The 15,913-nt window shown below is 37.2% G+C and overlaps 1 protein-coding gene across 6 annotated transcripts in view; it reads right to left on the bottom strand.

Moving 5' to 3' along the window:
* wdr7.S (WD repeat domain 7 S homeolog) overlaps positions 1–15,913 on the bottom strand; it is a 241,781-nt gene that overhangs the window by 142,727 nt on the left and 83,141 nt on the right. For all 6 annotated transcript variants that reach the window (XM_041580608.1, XM_018244558.2, XM_018244561.2 and 3 more), the window contains one exon: positions 8,495–8,608. In XM_041580608.1, coding sequence (XP_041436542.1) covers positions 8,495–8,608 — 114 coding nt within the window. The remainder of the gene's footprint in view (positions 1–8,494; positions 8,609–15,913) is intronic.

Consider the following 15,913-nt stretch of genomic DNA (forward strand, 5'->3'; position numbering starts at 1 on the left):
ACAGGACTGCATAATGGATAAGGCTGTTGTTAACAGTAAATATCAATTATTTACGAAGTATAATATGTCCTTTGTGTTTCACTGACATTTTTCCTCCCGAGGGGCCACTATGATTCTATGGGACAAAGATAAACCCCTCTCTGCCTACCTTAACACTGGCCCTGCACATTGAAATTACTGATAAAATGATAACGTGAATACATAAAATGAACATAAATCGGTTGTGCGAAATGTATCAATATGGCCACCACCATGAAAGATCGCTCAGAGATTGGGTCTTGGGTAACCATCAAAAGCGCAACTGTACACATATAGTCTTGTTAACTGGAACGTTAAAAGGCCAGAAATGCGTTAAGTTGTTGTGATTTCAAATCTTCATTTATGACACAGGTTACCCGTCTTTGGAGCTGATAGTTGATGGAACCTGAAGGCCATTAAGGATGGGATCTGAGGTGTATGTTTCATTGCTGAGCTTGAGTCTCCAAGGGGTGAATGTTGCAATGCAATTTTCATACACCAAAAAACTGTGCTTGAGCCAAGGATGGTGAACAACCAGTTAAGACAACTTGTCAAAGGAGAGGGGGTTATTCGTCTACTTTACAGAACACTGGTAAGGCCCCATCTAGAATATGCCGTACAGTTTTGGTCTCCTGTACTAAAATGGGACCTTATTGAATTAGAGAAGGTACAGAAAAGAGCAACTAAGCTGGTAAAAGGTATGGTATGGAGAAAGATTGGCCAGGTTAGGGTTGTTGGAGAAGAGGCGCTTAAGGGGTGATATGATAACTATGTATAAATATATAAGGGGATCATATAATAATCTCTCTAATGCTTTATTTACCAGTAGGTCTTTCCAGCTGACACAAGGTCACCCATTCCGATTAGAAGAAAAGAGGTTCCAGCTAAATATTGGGAAGGGGTTTGTTACAGTGAGAGCTGTGAAGATGTGGAATTGTCTCCCTGAATCAGTGGTACAGGCTGATACATTAGATAGGTATAAGAAGGGGTTGGATGGTGTTTAGCAAGTGAGGGAATACAGGGATATGGGAGATAGCTCATAGTACAAGTTGATCCAGGGACAACTCTGGTTGTCATCTAGGAGTCAGGAAGCAATTTGTCCCCCTCTGAGGCAAATTGGAGAGGCTTTTTTTGCCTTCCTCTGGATCAACTGGCACTTAGGCAAATTATATATAGACATGAAAGGTTGAATTTGATGGACGCGTGTCTTTTTTCAACCTAACTTACTAATGTTACTATGTGTGTAAAGGATCTGTAAAATAGCATGTGACTGTCATATCAAGGTATGCTTCGGCATTAAAAGAATTCAGTTTTACCAATTGACATAAAAAAATAACTTCTTATATATGGGTGGAGCTTGTTTACCGATATACAAAGTCAGCGCTCCCAAAAGGCTGCTCCTCCTTTTTGCCAACTACAGATGAAACACTAATTAAATAAACGACAGTGAGAACACTTAGTGCCAAAAGTAAAGCTAATCATAAGCATATTATCCTTACACGAAATGCGTCTTCTGGAAGTAAAACCGATCACTTCCCGCATATTGGGGTTTTTTTTTTGTTTTTTTTAAATTCCTATTTACCTTAAATGTGCTATAAGAATATACAAAATCTTAATGGTGCAACCAGTGAAAAGAAAACAACAACAAAAAAAAGGTAAAACCTAAAGCTCATTCAGAATGACTAGATTTCTACACTTAAGTAATTCATGACAGAAAACAGATAATTCAAAGTCTATATGATATAAATATTTAAAGCTCATGGCAGACGTCCCCCCCCCTCCCGTTCTAAACACATGTAATACGGTAGCATCAATTAAGCTATTTTCCTGTAATAGACTTCAGCTTTCAGGTTTTTTTTTTGCTTCTTAATTTTTTTTTTCAATGCCTAAACTGAAATGCATTAATCCTTAAAAGGATTAATGTGAAAGTGATCCTTTTAAAAAATTATGTGGATAAATGAAAGTGTTTGGTGAACCTTAAGTTGGACTGAAAAAATGTTTTTGTTGACCATAGCACGCGGGCATTACTTTGCACAGGAGATCAATAGATGTTAGCTTTAGAAAAGACAGATATGGAAAAGAGCTGCATCATATTTTGAAGTCGGCAGGGTGAGCCTGAAATCGTCTCAATCAAGCCATATTTTTTTTTCTTCCGCCTGCTTCCCATCTGTTCCCTTTCAGGTTAAGACTATTCATTTAAAAATAATGTAATTAGTTTCAATTGATTTGGGACTACATTTAGATAGATAGGACTCAGACAACTCAACTGGATTTCTTACCTACGCTTAACCAAAGAAAAAAAAAGAAATTGCAAAAATTCTATTTTTATTGACGATAATCAACTTTTCTACTGTTGAGAAAAAAACATTTTTTAAATACATTTATTTACATTTTCATTCTCTGATAAAGACCTTTCGAAAGGTACATATAGACTAGAATGGGACACGTACATATAAATGGTGTGTTCTTGAATAAAAGATAAAAATAATATAAAATAATATAATAAAAATGACAGTAATAAAATATATACAAATAAAAATAGAAATCACATAAAATTTGTATAAAAAGTATAACAACAATACCCATAATAGGAATCAAAATAAAAATAGTGTATTAACAGTACTAATAATAATAAATTGTATACAAATACAAATGTAAATTGTGTAATAGCAATAAAAATATACAGATTTACGACGGTTCAAATGGTCAAGTCGAAATTTTTTTGGTCAAAACTCACATTTCAAATTTAAAACCATTATTTGAAGTTGAAACCGTTCTAGATACTTCGCCACCTAAAACATGACGATTTTAATGTAGAAGTCAAAGGCAGAGGTTCGTTGAACCATTTGAAGATGTTTATTGCCTTCCTGACATTCAAGTTTTTTTTTTTGTTTTTTTTTCAGAGGAAAACTCAATTCAAATTCAATTCGGATTTTCGAGTTATTCCTATTCTATAGAATGTTAGACGTTCGAGTTTTTTCATGAATAACCTCCCATTCCAGTTGTGAAAAAGAAAATCACATAATTTTGAAATTCAACCTGATGATTTACTGATGCTAAAGACATGCAAAATGTACCCTGCTTTAAACACTGCTATGATCTGTTTTTATTGCTCCATTTTTTTTGTGTTTGAAAATAAATAAAAAAACAGCTAAAAAAAGAATAAAACTATAAATGTAATAATAATAATTCAGAAAGAAAAAAATATATATGGCAAGTCTTGTGTCAATTAAAAACCAGCATAAATGAACCCCCAAAAATATTTCAACTTAAATGTAAAGCTTTCAATCTAAATTAGGCAATGATAAAGCAATTTGTGCATGAAATGGTATAATGATATTTTTAAGTTTAAGCTATGAGTCATTGCAACTGGCAAAAATGACTGAAAAGTTGCCGATATTTGGAATAGCCTCCCGCTGATAAATACTTGGCCTCTTTATGCCCCTTTAATATATAACCCCATTATATCACAGTAGGTGCCAGTGTTTTCTGCATAATAGAAAACCTGGCAGGACAGCTACAAAACGGTTATAAAGCGGGAGGGGGGGGGGTATATATTAAAACTACATTTTCTTTATTACTTGAAAAATAAAAATTCAACCAAACTCCCAACCACGGAAAGGGTATTCATAAAATTGTGCAACAATACCAAGTTTTACTACTTTTTCGAAATTACACCAGAACGAAAACCAGTGTCAAACAGCCCAAAACCCTTGAAAATCAAGAAGGCAAAAAACATCTTCCAATTGCAAAAGGGACCATCTGCCATTGACTTTTACATGACTTTGACAGGTTTTAGCTGGAGTATTTTCAGATTTGGATTTGGAGCAGTGTTGGAGCATAATAAATCTTGAACAATTTGAGGGTTTTTTTTCTCTAAAAATTCTAATTTTTCCCCATAAAATCTCGACCAGAAAAATGTGAGGCTTAATAAACAGACTCCCTAAGTGTATAGTTATACCCAAGCCTAGGTAAGATTACACTAGAAATATCAAATTTCATAAAAGTGTTTTTTCCCCCAAGAATTTGCTTTCCATTAGTCAAGACCCAACCTTTGTCATGATATAATCTCCCCTTGCCATTTTATTTCAATCTCTCTCTCTTCCTAATAAGACTGTAACCGCTTTTGTGGAGGGACCTTAACCAAACTGTATATTGAAACTCCTGCCATTTATTTTTCTGCTGTTTACTAAACTATACCCATGTTTGTCTTTATTCCTTGTAAAGAACTGCCAGCTTTTGTGGTGCTATATAAATACAATACAATAAATTCTGAGCAGAATACTTTTTGTTTGTAAATGGCAAAATGTGAATCTTCTCTTTCAGCATCATCTTTCTGTCTTCGCATAAACAATATTTAGGGACCCGTTTACGAACAATAAAATTGCGATTTTTCGATTCCATCGAAAAAAGCTCTTAAAATTTTAAATTTATTAAAGGAATACATGTTTGATTTTTTAAAAACCCATTGAGTAAACCACCACACAGCATGGTGATGACACTATTGTTTGGAGTGCTTTAGGAAACCGGGTTCCTTCTTACTTCAATGAGTTCTGGTGCTACTTGATGTTGAAGTTGGGCCTTGAGCTTTCGGCTGACCATGTCAATATCTCTTTCAGTGGATTGCTTTAATCAATTCTGACTTTTACATGTTTTCTGATTTTTATTTTCACTTTAATATTGTCAGAATTTTTAGAGATTTTAAAGGTATTTTTCAACGCATCGTTCAGCTTTTTTTTTCGTCTGCACTTTTTTAATTCGGATCTTTTAATAAATTCAATGACGTTCGTGGAGTTTAGTTGTGGTTTTCAAAAGCTCTAAAACCACTAAAATTCAACCTTACAATAAATAAGCCTCCACGTCATTTGCTTCAAGTGGTATTAATTGCAAGAGACTTTAGGTTTAGATTAGTGATTCCAGAGAACTTATCTACAGTCCTAAACCGAGTTTCTGAGATTCCAATATAAAAGCCAATAGAGAACATGTGCTCTAAATTAGGATGTGCCTCTTGCTGGGAGAGGTTGTTGGAGTCTATGGCTTGCCCATATGGTGCTCCTAATTGCATATGTTAGCGGCCTCACTGGCTCCACACTGGTATCACCCCCATCTCATGAAAAACAGTTTATCTTGAATATTGACATACTGAGGGCTGATGAATACTTATAATAGGTGCTGTCACCCTGAGATGTATAAAAAGAAGGATGGGCCATACTCCCCTGTCTTTACACTGACATTGAAGCGGCATCGAAGAGGCAAAGGTCATCCTTAAATTATAATCTGTCTAACAAGAACACCCCACCCTCATGTTTACTGCGGAAATGGAAAGATTCCGGATTTCTGAAAATGATGCAAGACATAAGGGTGCAACCTCCTCCAAAACACAACATCTCTGCCTGGAGCTCTGTTGATCACATAAGGATTTTGAAACATATGGTTTACAAACTAAATTTGCTGCCACATTAATAGAAAATCTTTCTTCCTGATAATTAAGAAGAAGACCCGTAAAGCTCCAAATACTGGAAAGGCTGTCTCCCATAGACTCCATTATAATGAAATAATCCAAATTTTTTAAATCATTAAATTTTCCCCTGTAATAATAAAAGAGTAGCTTGTACTTGATCCAAACTAAGATATAATTAATCCTTATTGGAGGCAAAACCAGCCTGTTGGGTTTATTTAATGTTTACATGATTTTCTAGTAGACTTAAGGTATGAAGATCCAAAGTATGGAAATATCTGTTATCTGGAAAACTCACTCTTTTTATTCTTCCTCCTAATACAGTAAGTAATACAAATACAGGGGTGCACACATCGTGGATACGGGGTTTCCCCCCAGGAGGCATACAGAGGATATGACTGTCCAGCAGTAAGCTTCTTATGTGACTTATGTGAAGTATTCGACAAAAACACTAATAAAAGACAAACTACTACAGCCACCACAATAACCAACCAACAGTAGCAACAGTAGTTATATTATTATCTTGGATGTAAACAGTCATTACAACTAGAAACGAGTTTCAAAAACGGACTATAACTGTGTGTGCGGGTTGACCTGAAACTCGCCGATTGGGACGGGTTCGGTTTGAAATTTGGGTGAACATTGTGGATTAGGGTTGAGTGCGAGTCAGACTGAGGAAGTAAACCCCTCCACTGCTCCCGAGGATTCCCTGTCTTAGAACCAGATGCTGACCCAGAAATAGCATGCAGATCAATGAGATGCAGACACAGGTTGGGTATGGGTCCTACAATGGTAACATTTAGCAAGTTAGTGTCGGGTGCGGGTTGAGTTTTTTCTGACCCACGAATCACTACTTCATATGTGTGAGACCGACCATAATGTCTCAGTGATACGTCTGTGACAAGCTCACAAACTCTTACATGGGAATCTCACTCCTCATTCTATGGTGGGTCAGCAGAACATTTGCAAATCAACTAAATTTGCTTTAGAATTTTGCAACATTTGGAAGAGAGAGTTTTCTTCCAACACTGTACGGAAAGTTAGGAGAAAGCAAAGTAGATTTCTGCAAGAACAGTCAGTGTTATGTTAAAATATATTTTTAAATGATGTCCCAACTGGGAAAAAAACCTGTAAAGACATACATGGTGTGTGTGGTCTGCTATAAAGTCAATGTATTAATGTATGAAGGGATAAGTATGGTTACACAAATCAGTCTTATCTTTTGATGTTTAAACACTGTGAAACATACTGGGTATGAGGCTTTAACTAAAACTAGACATAAAGCCCTTCATTTAATTGAATTAAAGGAATACTGTCATCGGAAAACATGTTTTTTTCAAAACGCATCAGTTAATAGTGCTACTCCAGCAGAATTCTGCACTGAAATCCATTTCTCAAAAGAGCAAACAGATTTTTTTATATTCCTTTTGAAATCTGACATGGGGCTAGACATTTTGTCAATTTCCCAGCTGCCCCTGGTCATGTGACTTGTGCCTGCACTTTAGGATGGAACTGCTTTCTGGCAGGCTGCTGTTTTTCCTTCTCAATGTAACTGAATGTGTCTCAGTGGGACATGGGTTTTTACTATTGAGTGTTGTTCTTAGATCTACCAGGCAGCTGTTATCTTGTGTTAGGGAGCTGCTATCTGGTTACCTTCCCATTGTTCTGTTGTTTGGCTGCTGGGGGGAAAAGGGAGGGGGTGATATCAATTCAACTTGCAGTACAGCAGTAAAGAGTGATTGAAGTTTATCAGAGCACAAGTCACATGACTGGGGGCAGCTGGGAAATTGACAATATGTCTAGCCCCAGGTCAGATTTCAAAACTGAATATAAAAAAATCTGTTTGCTCTTTTGAGAAATGGATTTCAGTGCAGAATTCTGCTGGAGCAGCACTATTAACTGATTCATTTTGAAAAAATCTTTTTCCCCATGACAGTATCCCTTTAACAAAATGGAGTTCTAGGACCACAGCTATGTGGGCAGCTATCACATTAATGTGTTATTCCTTGATGGTGGGATCCACAACAGTTTTTCTAAATAAATATCATTGTCACTACAATACAAATAGAGCTAAAGAAGGCACTGATGGCTTAGGAGGCACAGCACAGAAATAATAAGGCGAACAGATAACAAGTGTGCCAAAGAATGACCATTATAGAAAGGTTTATATCAAAAACGATATAAGTCCCAAGGCCTCTTAGAGTAAAAACAAAATTAATTTATTGATATTAACATTTAAAAAAGTATCTAGTCCATACTACCCCACATAGCCCACCTTACGCGTTTCGCACCCTCCGGCGCTTAGCCATAGGTGTGACACCTATGACTAAGGTCACCTTTTTGTTTACACTCAACACCAAACTGAACTCTATATTAAAAAAAAAAAAAAAAAATGATATATATATATATATATATATATATATATTTATAAATTACAATAAAATATTCATGAAACAAATGAATGTGCAGTAAATTTGATGACGACTCCCCAAAAAATTGTTCTTATTTTCAGTAGACTAAAATGGTCTAGCCACAGCCAAGGGAGATCATTAGCCAAGTGGAGGGTTTTCATTTCCCCGAGGTCACAAGTGAAACCTTCTTAAGAAGAGAGGCTTGTTATATAGTTCTGTGTGGAATAGTCAGTTGTGTTTATTGTCTTCTCTAGTCCCCAGTGATGACATGCTAACAACACATTTCACTACACTGGGTGGTTTTTGGGCACCATTCACCCCCATTCTCGAAGTGAGTCTTTCTGTTACGTGTAAAATCCAAAATACGTTAACAAAGTAACAATCCAATATAACGTTTCAGCCATCAGCATTGATTTTTGCAGGGTTAGTCAACATAAAACACAAAGTCCAACCTCAATATTACATGCAAACAGAGGGAGTTATTACTTATCCATACAATGAATTTAGTAGAAATGGCCATTTTTAGTGAATTCCAGAAAGAGGGGTTTCCAGGTCTATATAATTATTAGTAGTTATTGAATCATACAGAAAAATACAGGTGTCTTACCTGCAGTGATGTCATCATCTACCAGCTCCTGCTCTTCTTCTTGCACTTTAGCCTCTGACCCGGCTGAGTCGGGACTCGCGCTGCCAGTCTGAATATTTTCAGTGGTCACCCCAGCTGTAAAGGGAAGGAACAGATATTTATAAATGTTAAACGTGAAACAGATGAAACAACAGTTTTAGGTTTCAATTCTAAGTTTGAATTAAAATTTTCAAGTTGGATTTTTGGTCAAAACTCAAATTCGAGTTGGCAATAATCTAAATCGAATTCGAGATTTTTCAAACCTCAACCCTGGGAACAACTCGAATTCAACTGTTCGCCACCTAAAACCTGCCGAGTTCATGTAGAAGTCAATGGCAAAGGTCCAGTGACCCATTTAAAGATGTTAATGGCCTTCCTTACATTCAAGAAAAAAAACTCAATTTGAGTTTAGTCTAATTTTATTCGAATTTGATTCAAGTTTTCGGGTCGGTAAATTTTGTTCGAATTATAGACATTCGAGTTTTTTTCTTAAAGGGGTGGTTCACCTTTGAGTTATCTTTTAGTTTGATGTAGGGGTGCACTGAATCCGCTATTTTGGATTCAGCCGAACCCCCGAATCCTTTGTGAAAGATTCGGCCGAATAAAGAACCGAATCCGCATATGCAAATTAGGGGTGGGAAGGGGAAAAAATGTTTACTTCCTTGTTTTGGACAAAAAGTCATGTGATTTTCCTTCCCCCTAATTTGCATATGCAAATTAGGATTCAGATTCGGGCCGGGCAGAAGGATTCGGCCGAATCAAATCTTGCTGAAAAAGGCCGAATCCCGAGCTGAATCCTGGATTCGTGCATCCCTAATGTAGGGAGCAATATTCTAAGACAATTTGCCATTGGTTTTCATTTTTTATTATTTGTGGCTTGTGAATGATTTAGCTTTTTATTCAGCATCTCTCTAGTTTGCAATTTCAGCATCTGGTTGCTAGGGTCCAAATGACCCTAGCAACCATGCATTGATTTGATTTAGAATATGGAATATTAATAGGGGAGGGTCTGAATAGAAAGAGTTGTAATAAAAAGTAGCAATAACAAAAAATGTGTAGCCTTGCAAAGCATTTGTTTTTAGATGGGTCAGTGACCCCCCCCCATTTGAAAGCTGGAGTCAGAAGAAGAAGAAGGCAAATAATTGAAAAACTATAAAAAATAATTAATGAAGACCAATTGATATATCTCTTAGAATAGTCTATATATAACAGGCTAAAAGTTAACCTAAAGGTGAACCACTCCTTTAAATAACCTCCCATTCGAGTTGTGAGTATATTCAAATTTTTTAGAGTAAAAAAAAATTCACATAAATTCGACCCTTGATAAATCTGCCCCTGAGAGTCTATACAGATTATTACTAGGGATGCACCGAATCCAGGATTCGGCCTTTCTCAGCAGGATTCGGATTCGGCCGAATCCTTCTGCCAGGCCGAACCGAATCGGAACCCTAATTTGCATATGCAAATTAGGGACAGGGAGGGAAATCACATGACTTTGTCAGAAAACAAGGAAGTAAAACATTTTTCCCCTTCCCACCCCTAATTTGCATATGCAAATTAGGTTTCGGATTCGGTTAGGTATTCGGCCGAATCTTTCACTAAGGATTCAGGGGTTCGGCCGAATCTAAAATAGTGGATTCGGTGTATCCCTAATTATTACAAATCCCCACCCTGCACTCAACCACTACAAGAAGAAGCAGTGACTGTGTTCCAGTCAATCGATGCAAAGTCAAAAATAGACGCGCACAGGTTGTTTATAGAATCCTATGATTGGGTGTCCAAAGCTCCGTCTCGCAGGGCTCAGGACATATATTATAAATGTACGGTCAGATCATTATGTATTTAGGAGAAAACTCTTCCTGTAGCGCAGCTGCTACTCATACATTCTTAATTTATAAGACTTGGAGCTTAACGGGATTGAGCCTCACTGGTAACAATACTGAATGAATGGAACGGCGTGTGATCAGAAGAAAAACTTATTTCCGCTCTTAAATCTCGACAGCGAGGGACATCATAGTCCCAATATCAAGCAAAAATCTATGGATATTATTATTATAGAATACCCATCTTGACATTCCCACGAAGTCCTTGAAGGTGAAGCAGCAGAAAGTTCACCATAAAGAAATGAGAAACAAAACAGAAATATCCATTGAGGGAATGTAATAAGGGTCTAAAGCTGCCCATAGACTTGCAGATTTTAGCCTTGTATCCGACGAACGATCAAACGCCCCAATCTTCTGACCTGCCACTAACCATTCAGATTAAATAAAGTAGTAAAAGAACAAATCAGACAATGTTCTGGCTGTGACATCTTACAAAGGTTATGTCTGACAAATAGAAATGACAGTCGCCCATTGATATCATCAGATTGGCAATACATACAGTAGAGTCCTGCAGCAGGTCAGGTACCCTGAAAAAAAAGCGGGCACCCTGCAGAGGGGAGGATTTTCAGATGTGGGTATACCCAGGAGTCTGCGGAGTTGCGGGTTGGGATGAGGGTCTCATCTAAATTTCTAATTTTAGGTAATATTGTCTATATTTTACTCCTTTTAAAGTTTTACAAAACTTGTTTCTGTCCTGCCCACTTTTGATTATGTCACTTCCGGTTTTCAGCAACATCACTTTCTGTTTGATGGTGGACGGCGGGTTGTGGATAAGGCCAGGGCTGCCATCAGGGGAGGACAGCCCCCCTTGACAGCGCCGAAGCCTGCGGCCATTTTCGGAGTCGCAAACTGCGAAAATACATACAGTAGAGTCCTGCAGCGGGTTTCAGGGGACCGTGAAAATTTTGTTGTACGGGCCCCGTGATTTCTAATGGTTGCCAGTTGCGACTCCAGGTCGGGTAGCGGATAAAGTGGCTAAATATGCGGGTTGTGGTTCAGGTCTTTTGGTTGGTTGGTTTGGTTGGTTCAGTGCACGACTCTAGCATGCAGAGATATTATCATTAGCCGACAGAAATGCTCCAACCTGTTCCACTGACTAAACGACCTATCGCCATGGTACGAAAATTTATCCCTGTGTCTATGGCCGGCATTAGATCGTAAGCTCCACTGGGGCAGGGACTAATATAAAGGGTAACAATAATAATCATAACTTAGGAGGGCACTTTTTTGATATGTTTTAGGGCAGGGTGGGCAATTATCCTTTTAGCCTCCAGACACACAGGCAGCTGTTATGTTAAATCATGGTTAGAATTGCTTTTCCAGTTACACTAGGGCCAAACAACTTGCGGCCTACAGAGGGAATATGAACCCAAATATCAATAGTAAACTTACTGAGGGTGTTGCTATGAGCACATGTGCAATGCACTTTTTTATTTATACAGGTATGGGACCTGTTATCCAGAATGCTCGGGACCTGGGGTTTTCCGGATAACGGATCTTTCCGTAATTTGGGTCTTCATCCCTTAAATCTACTAGAAATTAATTTAAACATGAAATAAACCCAATAGGCTGGTTTTGCTTCCAATAAGGATTAATTATATCTTAGTTGGGATCAAGTACAAACTACTGTTTTATTATTACAGAGAAAAAGGAAATCATTTTTTAAAATTTGAGTTATTTGGATAAAATGGGAGACAGCCATTCCATAATTCGGAGCTTTCTGGATATCGGGTTTCCGGATAAGGGATCCTATACCTGAAGTAGCTTCTGTGGTATTTGCTTTTTTAGACTGCTAATATCAAACTCAACAGAATCTGCAACCTACAGGGAGGCCACATACAATTAGGGTCACTACCAAAACGACATTTGAAGAAGAACTTAACCCCCTGTCACCTGCACTTGATCTGCCCCTTTTACCCCACCTCCCCATTTATGAAACGCTATTTAGGTGGTTCACCTTTAAGTTAACTCTTACTATGATAGAGAGTGGCTAATTCTAAGAAACTTTTCAATTGGTCTTCATTTTATAGTTTTTGTATTATTTACCTTCTTTTTATTTACTCTTTCCAGCTTTCAAATGGGGGTCACTGACCCCATCTATAAAAACAAATACTCTGTAAGGCTACACATTTAGGGGTTATTTATCAAAATCCGACCAAACTAGAATCCACTATGTGACCTTATTTATTAATAAAAAAGCACGATTCAATCTGATCAGGGACGAATTTGTTAAAATCGAGCGGAAATCCGAATCGTACGATTTTTTTTTGCGAAAAGCCCGAATTTTCCGTATTTTTGCTTGGAAAGTCCTAAATAGTCAGGCTAATTCCAGCACAGACCATAGAAACTTCCAAATAGGGCAGGGACCTCTCCCATTGACTTATATACAACCTCGGCAGGTCTGAGATGCTGGATTTTTTAAATTTAGACTTCTTCCATGCTTCTTCCAGGGTATCATAAATCTTGAATAATTCAGTTTTTTCCCCCCACTAAAGATTCGGATTTTATAGTAAAAAAAAACTAATAAAAAGACTTCAATAAATAACCCCCTTATTGTTATTGCTGCTTTTTATTCTCGTCTATCTTCAGACCATCTCCTATACATATTCCAGTCTCTTATTCAAATCAATGCATTGTTGTTAGGGTAATTCAGACCCTAGCAACCAGACTGCTGAAATTGGAAACTAGAGAGCTGCTGAATAAAAAGCTAAATAACTCAAAAACCACGAATGATAAAAAATGAAAACCAATTGCAAATTGTCTCAGAATATCCCTCTCTACATCATACTAAAAGTTAATTTAAAGGTGAACCACCCCATTTAATTCATGCTTACATTAGGAGACAGTATTTGTTTACATGTATTGCTTGGCCCTCAGCAAACCCTATGGCAAGAAATCCCGGGGGCACATAAGTAACACACTGCTGATTAATACGGTTACTGTCATTTTTCTCATTATTTACAAAAAACAGAAAAACTGCTACATTAGAAATGCAATTTTTCTTAGAATCTTATCAAGATCAGTGACTCCAGTTGCCGTAAGTGTAGATTTAACATAAAATGCAGCATTTATGGCTCCCCTTTGTTCCCACCCACGCAAGACGGCGGCTGAAATGCAGAGATCCAATATCGTTATCGGAATTTTGAGAGTCTCGCCAAAGATCTCAACACGTTTGTTCAAAGACAACACAGATCAATGGCCTTGTGGTTGTGGGGCTTTCAGGCTAACAAGACGTCCCTCTTATCTCGGTTTTAAGCGAATTAACAACACAGAGGATTCAATTAAAGTCCAGACCGGCACTTCAGCGCAATTTTCTAAATTGCTTTTAATTTTCTCACCTATCAGGACTCTGTTAAAGAAAAGCTTTCAATGGCAGGGAAGGGACTCACTTGTATCCAGAAAGCTCCGAATTACAGAATGGCCACCTCCCATAGACTTCATTTTATCCAAATAATGCACATTTTTAAACATGATTTCCTTTTTCTCTGTAATAATAAAACAGTAGCTTGTACTTGAGCCAAACTAAGATATAACTAATCCTTATTGGAGGCAAAACCAGCCTATTGGGTTTATTTAATGTTTACATGATTTTCTAGTAGACTTAAGGTATGAAGATCCAAATTACGGAAAGATCTGTTATCTGGAAAACCCCAGGTCCCGAGCATTCTGGATAATAGGTCCCATACCGTTACTATTTACTTTTCTGAAATTTTAATTTGCTTTTCAAAATGTTTTTCATCCTGCAATATTAAGTGGCAATATGTTCATGGCCTCCGTGCTGACATTCTATACTTATTTACCCAGGATATATAAAATAAATTGTTTTATTATAATATTCACAAGGTTAAAAAAAACACACAGGGAGGGAAGTGGCAATAAACATGATTTTAGGGGTCGTTTAGAAAGTGGGAGCAAAACGTTGCGCTCAAACTTTTGGAAAATATTTCAGGCACAAAGTATTTAGAGTGCTGACAGCTGCTCTGTGCATCATTGAGCAATTGTGTCTTTAAATTAACCTTCCAGTTAAATTGTAAGCTCTAAAGGACAAGGATCTCCTTCCTTTTCTCTCTTTGGGGCAGATTTACTAAAGCGTTACCGCTTTTAGGCACTTTACCGATTTACTAATGGGCGCAGGTGTAACATCGCTTGCAAAAGAGACAGACGCTAGCGCTAATTCGCAATCTATCGCCAGCCGAATTTTCGCTCTAGCAAATGGACGTTACTCTGCAAATACACAAAGATGCGGATTTTACTGAACGTTACCTCTTTCGCCAGACTTGCGTTCGCCAGCTCAGACCAAGCGAAGTGCCTTGTGTAATGTAATGTATTTGCTGCAAAATATACGTCCATTCAACTTTATATTTCCCGCTGTATGCGAATTAGCCTGAGTGAAGACCTCGAACGAAGTTGCGTTAGGCAGAAATAAACGCTAGCGCATCTTTGCTTTGATTGCCGAAATAACGCTAGCGAAAATTTGTCAGTGTTCGTCGCCCTGGACACAACTTTGCATCTTAGTAAATTAGCGTTGTTGAAGCAAATTTTCACCTGGCAAAGTGTAGCGATGGGTGCGAAGCCGTCGCTGGCGAATTTTCGCCGCTTAGTAAGTTTACCCCTTTGACTTTCAGTTATGTAATGTAATTGTAGTTTGCTTTTTATTTTGTAATGACCCCTATGTGATTAATTTAATGTTATGCTGTATAGTGCTGCATGTAATACAGGTATAGGACTTGTTATGCAGAATTCTCATGAGCAGTCGTTTTCCTGATAAGGGATCTTTGCGTAGTTTTGATCACCATGCCTTAAGTCTACTAAAAAAAATTATTTAAACCTTAAATAAACCCAATAGGATTGCTTTGCTTCCAATAAGGATTAATTATATCTTAGTTGGGATCAAGTACAAACGACTGTTTTATTATTACAGAGAAAAGGGAAATAATTTTCACAAATATGAATTATTTGATTAAAATTGAGTCTATGGGAGACGGTCTTTCCATAATTCGTAGTTTTCTGGAAACCGGGTTTCCAGATAACAGATCCTATACCTGTACTACTTTATATTACAGATAAAGGATTCGTTATCTGTAATCCCTGTTATCTAGAAAGCTCAGAATTATGGGAATACTCCCATAGGCTTCATTTTAATCAAATTTTTAAATTATACCGTAATAATAAAACAGTAGCTTGTACTTGATCCCAACTAAGATATAATTAATCATTATTGGAGGCAAAACCAGCCTATTGGGTTTATTTAATATTTATATGATTTTCTAGTAGACTTAAGGTATGAAGATCCAAATAACAGAAAGATTGAGATTTCTGGATAACAGGTGCCATGCCTGTAGTTTATAAATAAAAATATACCTATATTCATTACATGCCCTAGTCACAACAGAGAAACTAACCATATCAAATATATTTCTGCCAAAATAAAAATTTGGCAAATTTTTGTTTATAAAAATACAAAGCAGCCAAGCTAGAGGCTGTTTAACACAAGACTGATCAATGCTACATTCTGATT

This window comes from Xenopus laevis, chromosome 1S (assembly GCF_017654675.1).
Source record: "Xenopus laevis strain J_2021 chromosome 1S, Xenopus_laevis_v10.1, whole genome shotgun sequence".
Taxonomy (NCBI): domain Eukaryota; kingdom Metazoa; phylum Chordata; class Amphibia; order Anura; family Pipidae; genus Xenopus; species Xenopus laevis.